Source organism: Marmota marmota, unplaced genomic scaffold (genome assembly GCF_001458135.2).
Source record: "Marmota marmota marmota unplaced genomic scaffold, marMar, whole genome shotgun sequence".
NCBI classification, from domain to species: Eukaryota; Metazoa; Chordata; class Mammalia; order Rodentia; family Sciuridae; genus Marmota; species Marmota marmota.
The window spans coordinates 27,902,371-27,914,279 of record NW_025999982.1 but is presented as its reverse complement, the minus strand read 5'-3'; the positions used below and the strand labels follow the sequence as shown (position 1 = coordinate 27,914,279).

At 30.1% G+C, this 11,909-nt stretch overlaps 1 protein-coding gene across 1 annotated transcript in view; it reads left to right on the top strand.

The window, feature by feature from the left end:
- Positions 1 to 11,909, top strand: part of Eys (eyes shut homolog) — a 1,560,564-nt gene that overhangs the window by 147,238 nt on the left and 1,401,417 nt on the right. The window contains 2 exon segments of the mRNA XM_015487393.2: positions 2,052 to 2,077; positions 6,729 to 6,895. Of these exon segments, the coding sequence (XP_015342879.1) occupies positions 2,052 to 2,077; positions 6,729 to 6,895 (193 nt within the window).

Genomic DNA, 11,909 nt, shown 5'->3' with positions numbered 1-11,909 from the left:
GTTTTTTTTTTTTTTTTTTTTTTGGGGGGGGGTATGGCATTTTATTTATTTATTTATTTATTTATTTTTTTAAAATTTTTTATTGTTGGCTGTTCAAAACATTACATAATTCTTGATATATCATATTTCACACTTTGATTCAAGTGGGTTATGAGCTCCCATTTTTACCCCAAATACAGATTGCAGAATCACATCAGTTACACATCCATTGATTTACATATTGCCATACTAGTGTCTGTTGTAAAATGGAAAACATGCATAAACTGTTTAATCCTTTCCTATTTCTTGTAAATTTTTTAGTCTATGTGAACCATAGTTCTAAATTGTTCATATAAAAGAGGGGGCATGGAATTAGAAAGACAGTTGAATGAATTGGACACAATTTTCCTATGTTCATATTCCAATACACCATCAGTACAACCACAAGAAAGGGGTCTCCTATTAAAAAAAGTTATACTCCATGTATATATAATATGTCAAAATATACTTTATTGTCATGTATATCTAAAAAGAACAAATGAAAAATAGAATATATATGAACAATTGATTTCTAATTATTCCTAAACAAAAGGAAAAAACAGTAAATGAAGGAGAAAGAAATAAAAAGTTTGCAAAAAATTAATTATCTCCATCTGCCAACAGTAGTAGATGCTTATATATAGAAAAGCCTGTTTTAAAAATTCTATATGCATACACCCTATCATACACACACATGCACACATACACATGCACACAAACAAGTTGCTATGGAGAGTTTAACCAATAACTCACAAACTCCACAATTCTATGGAGCCACATACGTAAAAACTTAGAGCTTATTAATCCCAGAAGTATAAAAATAAAAGAGTCAGTATATGAATTTAACAAAGTAATCTCTTAAAAACACACAGGAAAGAGAATCTCCTCATGAGGATTTTTCCTTTTTTTGTTTAACTGCATCTGTCAAATGAACAATGTTATTCATGTCAAAATTTCCCCTGGGTGAATAATGCAGTTTCAGATTATCCATTGAGAAATTATATCTATTAAAGAGATACTTACATGAATTATTACATAAATGAAGAAATGTGTGTGGTAATAAGAGACTGAGAAGAATACAAAAGAACTTATATCAGCAACCACTTGTACAAAATCCTGTCTCCATTTTTAGTCAGCATTTTTTTTTTCTGCCCTGAACAAGAAGACCTGACAAAAATAATTAAAAGAGAAGTTTATTTTGAGGCTCATGGTTTCAGAGTGTTCAGTTCATAGATAGCCAACGCCATTCCTTGTTACCTGAAATGAGACAGAACATCATGGTAGATGTTGTGGTAGAGGAAAGCAGATGAGAACATGACACCAGGAAGCAGAGAAAGAGAAAGACAATTCTCTTCTCACCAAGGTCAAAACATGCCCCTAATGACCACCTCCTCCAGTCACACTCTCTCTGCCTACAGTTATAATCCAGTTAATTCCTATCAAAGGATTACTGCACCAATTAGGTGAAGGATCTTATAACCCAATGATTCCACCTTTAAGCTTTCTTGCCTTGTCTTATACATGAGATTTTGAAGGATACATTCCAGAACCATCCGAACAGTAAGTTCCAATTGAGGCCCCAAAGAAATTTTGAGAGATTTTAGTAAGGCATAAGAACGATTTTGTCTAAGGAACACCTGACTGATGTGGCCATCTAGATGGTGAAGTCATAGAACCTATACCTGTCTTTTCCCAATTATACACATTTTACTTTGACGAAATCTAAGTACCATGTGTCTACATATCATTATTAAGAATTCATTCTTGCCTATCTATGATGTAACTTCTTATATTGATTTAATAAACAGAGCTAATAATTGTGCCATATATTTCATATGTTAAATGTTAGTAAGATTCATCTCATAATGACTCCTTTGCTGAGAGACTCTACATATTAATATAAAATCTGACAAAATGACATAGAAAAATAGAAGACTTTTCTTAAACTGAGAGTTATTATACTTTGATTAGAATTGCTTACTTTTATATATATGAGAAACATATTCTGCATGTATATTGTAAATATCTTTCAGGTAGCTTAGCATCTATATTACAGAAGGTATTTCTATATTATAATATTGTATTAAGTTTGTAAGTGATGATAGTGAAACCTCAGAAGGAATTTCCACTGACTCTACTTTTTTTCCCTTTGTGAAGAAAAGACTTTGTACTATATAGACTTGTGATTTTATTACATTTCTTATTTAAATAAACATTTTTAAATTTCTAAAAAGAAATAATTAATTTTATAATATTGACATTATAAATGATACAAACTAATATGTGTATAAATAGATATTTGCATTTGTGTGTGTATATATACACACCCCAAAATAACATATATAGCTACAGGATTTTCTCAAATACTTTTTATTTCTTTGGTATGCATTAATAGATCACTATCCTTTGATCAGAGAGTTCTTTGAAAAACTTGATGAAACTAAGAATAGTTCCCTCACAATAATTTACACACATAAGTAACACATTTGCATAAAATTTTCAAGAGATAATACACTTCATTAAGCAGATCCTTGATTTAGGCATAGCTGTAAGTAAAAGTGATTAAACAAGATATTTTCAAGTTCTTTCAGGATTTGGGGTGTAGCTAAGTGGTAAAACACATCCGTGGGTTCAATTCCCAGTACAAGCACGCACACGTGCACACACACGCAAGTGCACACACACACACACTCCCCTCATATAGAACTTACAAAAGTTTACAACAAAAATACAAAATAAAAACCAACAAACCAATCAATAGATATGCAAATGAACTAAACAGACACTTCTCTGAAGAAGAAATGCAAATAGCCAAAAATATATGAAAAATTATTAAACATCCTTAGAAATCTAGGAAATGCAAATGAAAGCTCACTGAGTTTATATCACTCCAGTAAGTGTGGTAATCTTCAAAAATAAAGGTAAAAATAAAAGCTGATGAGGATGTGAGAAAAAGTACACTTATAAATGTTGTTGGGACTATAAATTAGTACAGCTGCTTTGGAAAGCAATATGGAGATCCTTATAAGACTATGAGTGGACCCACCATATGACCCAACTATTGCACTTCTTGGTATTTATCTGAAAGAATGAAACAGAGCATACTATACTAATACATACATTCCAATGTTTATTATTTTTTATTCCACAGTTCACCATAGCCACGTTGTGGAACCAGTCTATCTAGGTGTCGCTCAACAGAGTAATCAATAAAGAAAGTATTTTATATATATATATATATACATATATATATATATATATATACACACACACACACACAAATATATATACACACATATATATGTGTATTATTACACTTATGCACACACACATACACATGAGGGAGTTTTATCAATACATAAAGTAGGATGGAATTATGTCATTTGCTAATAAATGGATGGAACAAGAGAACATAATACTGAGTGAAATAAGCAGATGCCAGGAAGTAAATAATTAAATATTTTCTCTGATATGTGGAAGCTAGAGAAAATAGAAAGGGGAACAGTGGAGTAGAGGAAGGGGACAAGGGGAAGAGTAGAGGGAGGGGAAAAGGGAGGAAAAAGAGAATGAATTATCTAAACTATGTCATATGCTTGTATAAACAAATCATAATGAATTCTACATTTATGTATAACTATAATGAACTTATTAAAATAAATTCAAGAAGCATAATGGAATAACATTCTTGTTCCCGTTGAGCTGTACTTTGTGAAAATGATAGATAAGAGATGACAGCATGTAAAACACATAGGCCTAGGATACCTGAGTCTAAATCCTAGTTCTATCACTCATAAAGATGGTTAATATTTATTCAGAATGTACCATGGGTTGAGAATTGTGCTATGTGCTTTTGTGCTGACTTCTTTCTAGTTTCATAAAGCTGGGCAGTCATTTAACCTTTTTTCCTCATGAGGACTATGAAAAGTGGATGTTTTCCAAACTATACAGAAAGTGAAGTGCATACAGCTGAAGATTTGCTCAAGGTCATTTGGAAACTGAGATGCGCTTTTCTGGTCTCTTTGACTATAAATTTTATTTGCTTTCAAATATAATTCAGTCATCTGTCATGCAAACAAACAAAAAACAAAACCAGAAAAGAAAAGAAACCCTCAGTTTATTTGAAATCCCTGTAATAATTACTGTGAAAATAAAGTAAAAAGTAAAGCATATATTCATAGAAAATTATACTGAGCCTGACTTTGAATTCTATACTATTATCCCATGTTGTAAAAACATTGCTCTTTCTCAATAATTTATTGTGTATTTTTTAGTTACCTATATTTATAATAGTTACAAATACAATGATTCTTTAGTTTGTGACTTTTTTCTATTATAAGTTAACAAATCAAGAATTGTTTTATTTATGCTTTAGTTAATATAGTTTAATAAGCACATCTAAGTCTTCATAGATTCTAGGCTTAGTGTGATTATCTATTAGTACCTTCTTTTTTTCTTTGTGCTCTTCTGAACTCACACAGACTACACTAAAATATGCAAACAAATAAACTAATAAAGAAAACTATGTTTTTACCCAGTATCTGGGAAGCTATGCTCTTTTAGTCTTTTGTGAACTAAACATATAATTACATATACTCCTGATCACACTCCTGAAACAGGCAACATAAACAAATAGAAACTATGGGAAAAACACTGCTAGTGGGGCAGTGACTGCCAGAGTAGCTGTCAGAGACACAGAAGTAAAACATGAATAATTCCCAGCAGACAAATGCACCCAAAGTCAGTGTCTGAGGTACCATGTTGAATAGTGTAGTCTCACCTACTTTTTTGAAACCCACATCATTTAACCCTTCAAATAGACTGTACATGTGAAAAGTTTGACAACACTGTGCATACTGAAGTCCATTGATAATGTTAAAAATTTTGAGAGCTTATACCAAAAATCAAGAAAATATATTAGCATTTATATATGTGTATATGAATCCTTATATATAGAAAATAAGTGGAATGAATTTTAAAATAAGAATAAATTATATTGCTTTCATAATTAAAGCAAATCAGCTGGGATAACTTTCAATGCAATCAAGGTCATGGCAGGCATGTAAATCTAAACCTCCTAATACAATCTCTATAAAACAATAAGGCCAACAGAGAGAGAGAGAGAGAGAGAGCCAAAACTAGTAACACTGATGCTTTTGTCTTTTCCACATGTTGATAATTCAAAGTTATTGTTGTTTTGTTTTCTGATTATGCTGCAGGTGAAGGATTTATACACTGGTTTACAATAATAAGAAAACTTCAAATCAAGTTATATACTAGAAATGTAGTATTAGAGCTAGGTTTTCTTCTTATCTTTGATCATTTTTCTAAGGTAATGAAAGATAATTATACTTGTTTTCATTAGAAATACTACATTTGGGGGAACAATGTGCTATAGCTCAATTTTCTCAAAGCCAAACTAGTATTGTGTGTATTTGTGAGTGTGTGTATAAAATGAGAAGGGGAAAATAAAGTAATAAAATGCTAATATTTGTTGTTTCTTATATGTGTTTATTTAATTTTGTAAGCCAATTATAACAGTAATCCTTTAATTTAAGAGCTTATACAACTAATACTTTCTGAATCTAGGAAATCATAGCATGTCCAAACTGTTGGAAATAAAGTCATTCCTGCATTGTAAACAAATACAGAGACAGATGAGGTCTACAGTTTTAATAATAAAATTTTAGCCACAGTGCATATGTAAATAACATTTGAAAAAAATCCCTACTTACCTGTAATGTTTAAGAGCTCTTCCTTTTCGACTTGACATTCTTCCTTGAATTGAGCACAAAATAAAAATGAAAAAAAAACAAATTTTCAGTTTACTCTTACCCAACAAAGATTAGATTTCTATAAGCCATCAAATTTTTGCCACCAAAGGTTCAGATCATGAAACCAAATTCCTAAACTTGTTTTTATTCATGGAAAATAACTTATTTTCTATAAACCTGATCACAAGAATATATGGATATATCCAGAGGAAACTGATAAAAAGAAGGGTGGGAAATTGTAGTTCTTTTGCTATATTAGAGTTGTTTTAAGCAATTAGGAAAGGACAAGGCTGGGTTTAACCTCTCCTTAAGAGGTGTCTTACCTGGTGGCAAAATTCACCTCTTTGTCATGATAATCCATTGATGATATGTGGCATACTTCTAAAATTGTTAAAAAGATAATTTTTAAAAAAACATAAAATCATGACTTCCTGGAAATATAAACTAAATATATGTTAAAGATATAACTGAACTCATTTATAATAATGAATCCAGTAACATTTTACTTATGGTTCAAAGGAGAATCCAAATACTCCCTCATAGAGAAAAAAAAAAAAAGTTTTGATACCAGAAATGAATTTTCCATGGACCTGTTTCTCCATTTAATGATATTTTCACAATGCCATTTAAAATTCAAGGAATATCAGTGAAAATTAGATAAAAATAAATGAAAAAAGGTTTGAAATATTTGTGTAATGAATAATCATATATTTAATTTTTTTAAAAATGTATGCTTATTATAATTTGAGTCTGAACAGTATATGAGTGCAGAAAATGATTATGATATAAATCAAAAGTGAATTTTATTTATCCTTGCCACAGGAACACAAAATTTTAATTCCTAAAATCTAACATGAAAGCCAACTTGAAATGACAAAGATGGTGTTTATGATGGAAACATGAAAACATTATTATTGCTTTTTTTTTTTTCTTTTTTAGAGTCCTGCAAAGAGATGTAGTTGTTTGAGTGAAGAAGATAATCAGGAATATTTGTGTCTGTGCATTCCGAGATGTGCTGCCAAAAGGTGTCTGCAAAATACAACTGACTATGAAGAGAACAGGTGCCAACATGAAATCTTTTATAAAGATGAAGTCAATATATCCAGGTATTTATGTATTGTTTAAATGAAGAATATCTCCAATATTTGAAAAACTTATAATAAATCATTATTGAAGGATTTCATAATACTTTGTAATCATCATTGTTTTGTTTACAATTTTGAATATGAATATCAAATATTTACATATTCATATATAACTGATATATACTGTTACATTACAGATTCATTGTGTATAATAATGGTAGCATATACAAACACACACACACACAAAGGAAATGAAGATTGAATAGGTCTATACAGGTGAAACTTATCTATATCACTCTAAAAATAAGTTAATATAAATTTGTGGTATATTTTGATAAGCTAAGATTTGTATGACAAGTTCTGGAATAACTACTAAGAATGTAATTCATAAAATATAGTAAAAGTAACATTAAAGAAATAAAAAAAAATATTGCTCTAAAATGATGGTTTTAATCAATATCCTAAATTTACATAATAAAATATTAAAGGAAAAAAGAAAATCAAAGTAAAACAAGCAGAAGGAAGTAAATTATAAAGAGTAAAATAAATTTAAAAAAGAGCCCAGATAAGCAATGAAGAATATCAATGAGATCAAAATTTATCCTTTTATAGTAATAACAAAGTGAATAAAAATTTATCTACATGAGGAAAAATAAATCAGAATACTCACATTGCTGAAATCATGAATGAGAGACTATTATTAAATTATATGTCAAAACATGTTAAAATACTATGAAATGGGGAAATTTTCAGCAAATACAAATTACTGAGAATGATACAAAAATAAATTTAAAAATTGATTATATTTATAGCAATAAAACATTTGAATCAAGTAATTAAATAAGCAAGATTAATAAAAAAACAGAACTATATGACTTTGTGGTGATATTCTAGCAAATATTTAAAGCAGAATTAATAGAAGTTATTTATAAACTTTCTAAAATAGAAGGAGGGAGGAAACAATGTAACCATCTATGATGCCAATAGTACAATGTTTCAATGAAACTGACAAGAATCTACCAACTAACATTTTATTAATCTAAAGCAAAGAACACTCAGCACAATGATAGCATTACATATAAAAAGGTTTATATACTATGACCAAGTGGAATTTATCACAATAATGCAAAGTTGCTTGTACAACCTAAAATCTATTAATGTATTATGCCTTATCATGTAATTAAGGAAGAAAAGACAAGTGAATTGCACAATAGGTTTAAGAGATGCAGAAAACAAAACATTTGGCAAGATTTTACACCATTTCATCTTAAACACATTCAGTGGAACTTTTACAATATGATAAAGAATATTTAAAATGGGAAAGAAATAAAGCTAAATTATTATTATACTTAATGATGAAAGAATGAAAATGCAAGTAGATATACTTGCCATTTTACAACAAACAATATTGCTATAATTTTAAAAAAATAGGCAAAAGAAGTGTTGATTTTCAAAGCTATGGAGACATAGAACTCACAGACTTCTGGTGAGGTAGTAACATGAATCCATGCTTTGGAAATACTCTGTCAGTTCCTCAAATGTTTAATCAGACTTGCCAGATGATCTAACTACTACACTTTTTATATACTCAAGAAAAACAAAAATAAATGGTAAAGCCTATTGTGAATGTTCATACAGTATTTTTAATTGTCTCAAGGTTCATCAAATTATAATATAGATAAATAAAATGTATTGTATCTATACAATGGGATATTATTCAGCAATGGGATATTATTCAGTGATAGAAAAGATTGGATTAGTGACTCAATGTGGATGAACCTTAAAAGAATATTGATAAGGGAAAGAATTATTTTTCCATCAAAATTAGTACAAAGGATATAGTCTGGCAGATTCAGCGGATATATGCACTTTTTTTAAAAAATAGCAATTACTCTCCATCAGTTAAAATATCAAAATTTATTACACAATGTGACATCAACTACTATACCTACAAAACACATAGAAATCTTAGAAATAACAAAATATGTTTAAGTTTTCTGTCATAAAACTCTGTTATTATGTTCAGTTAAATTGACTAAAACAATTATTACCCAATTAATTCACACTGTATATTACCAAAATTTAATTGAAGTTTGTTATATGAGCTAATAAACACATTCTAAAATCTAGAGAAAAAATAATGTCTTTTAAATCAATGTAATCTTTTAAAAAGAAGAGTAACCAGGTGGGACTTCATGTGCCATCTAGCATGATAGTCTACATATGAAGACTTTGTAAGAAAAACAGATGGGCCAAAGAGAGCTCTGAGAACACATAACATTTTACTTCTATAAATGAGACATTTGGCCATAATTTGATGTGAATTAACTGAGTTATTTAGTAAATGGTATTAAGGAAAGAGCTCAGTATGAGACCATAAATGAAAGTGGATTTCAACCTTTGACCTTATAGAATAGAAACAGACTCAAAATGTATTTATAGATTTGAAAGTAGAGTTACAAATTTTTATGTCACTGAAGAAATATAGAAAAATGTATGGATTGGGATGAAGAACTTTTGTTTGTTTGTTTCTCAGAAATACAGAGATTTATTCAGAAAAGGTTATTCAGGAAAGGAGATTATGGGCTTTCTCAGGGAAGAGACATTTTGGGGGTAAAGCACAAAATATACATTCAAGTGAGAATCTGGGCCATCGCCAGAGAGAGAGTGCCAGAATAAAGAAATGTTTAAACTAAATTTACAGAGTACAACTTTAAATAAAAAATTATAGAATTGCTATAATATTAAATTAAAGGATTTCTTTCTAGTGAATGAATGAACACTACTAATAATGTTAACAGATACATAATGCATTAACATTTTTCTCTTGAAGCATAATTTATGTGAGTGCAGCGTAAAATGCACAATGTAAATAAAGTATTTCACACAGGACTACGTTTCTGCCCTAAAGTGTTTAAAAAACATTTTCTGAAAAAAATGGAAAACATTTAGTGAGAAAAAATAATTTAAATTAAAAAAAAAATTCCACCAGCTGTGTTGCCACTTGCAACTTTAGAACAGCTTTTGGTAAAGTATGCCATCATATGTTCTGAACATCAGGCCCAAAGCATGAAGTGTTCATGACTACAACTTCCTTTGAAGATACAAATTTATGCCTAAGTTGGCAATCCCTACTAGCTACCAAAACTATAGCATATTGAAAATATCAGTTCATACAATCATCAAATATTTATTAACAAGCCCACCCCAAATAGAAGATACTGCAAAAAGAAGATACTGACGCCTGATGAGGTAATTTTTATCCACAGGTAAATTTATATTCTCTTTAGATTACATATCATGTTGTTTCCATTTCATTCAGAAAGCAAAAATGCATTTTTAAAATACTAAGGTATGGGTCTGGGGATATAGCTCAGTTGGTAGAGAGCTTGCCTCACATGCATAAGGCCCTGGGTTCAATCCCCAGCTCCACACACACACACACACACACAAAAAAAAAAAAAAAAAAAAAAAAAAACACCTAAGGTCTATGTAATTTTTTTCTTTCTTTCTGAACATATAAGTAGTACATGTGGTAGCAATGTATTTTATGGACTTCTTTCTGAAAGCTAAATTAAGTGTTTCTCCTTTATAGGCTATTTTAGTAGCGTCTGAATTTCTATGTAATGCTAAATATAACCAAAACATTATGTTTCAGTTATAAGCAAGAGTTCTATTTCAAAGTATAAAATCTAAAAATCTTTCATGAGAAATCAGGTATAGTTTCAAAATCTGTTTCTGTTGAGTCAGGAGGATTGTATAAATAGAAATTCATGTGAATTTGCTATAGAAATATATTTTGATCAAGGTTTTAAAAATTATTTCTGAACTAGGAATTCTAATAATTTTTAATAATTATTTATTCCTAAGACTTACGATTCCTGCCATGATGACAGTGATGTTTTATTTATGAGTTGACTTGCTTCCTTTGTATTTATTTTCAGTTTTGGATCTACCATAAATTTTTCTACCTACCAAACAAAAGTCATATGTACTTATATTTTACTTTTAAGAAACCACACCAAAACAATACAAAAAATAAATAAATAAAATGTGAACTATGGGAAGGTGGCCAGTGCCTCATATAGGGGTTTCTTCTTCCTACCAAGGAGGTTGTAAGCCACCAGAGAAATTAAAGTCTAGAATAATTAGTAAAGAACAAAAGACAAAGTCAGGAGAGATAGTTTTAAAAGGGGAGCTCCTGATAGGTCCAGCCCACATAGAAGCTGGAGCTGAACAATTAGAAAATGGCTCCCATGGTTTATTTAAGGGATTACATCAAAGGCAGGGGTAAGGTTTCAAGGGTGGAGTATTGCTTCTGGAAGTCTTGCAGTCAGCAGGTTGGTTGACATCTTGGCAAGTCACCCTCATCTCCAGTGCGGTGTGGGACATGGCAGAGTGCAATAGAAATTCACAATGTCTCTGGGCAATAAACTAGAGTAAATGTCCACTGCAAGATCCCAGACACCAGGTTATCCTATTCATTAGGCTAGGTGGGTGCACAACACAGTCCATACACAGCCCATGGATGGCTCTCAACAGTAAACTGAACTCCATATGAAAATAATTTATTTTTTGTACAAGTGAATCTTTGTGCTTAATTCTGATACCTCTAAACTATGTTTTCTATCCGGCTGGATTATTTTCTCTATTACACTTGCATGCACATATTTCTTTTTCCTCTTTATCATGCCCTGGAAAAGCAAATAACTTTTCTGCCTTAAATTTTACTGTAAAATGATATGGAGGTCATTACTTAATTAATTTAAGCAATTTAAAAGTAGATACCACTATATTATCCATATGCATGCCAAAACTAATTATAATAAGCTTCATTAAATGAAGCACTTTTGTATAATTAAGTTTCATCTATGGTATGAGTTGAAGCTTAGCTCATGTATTCACAATTATCCCTCATGTACTTTTTTTTTCCTGTTAGGTGCAAACCAATACTTAACTTATGCATTTAAATCATAGTTTGCCAACATTATAGCTCCATATTCTATGACTTTTCAAGATTTTATTTCATATTTCA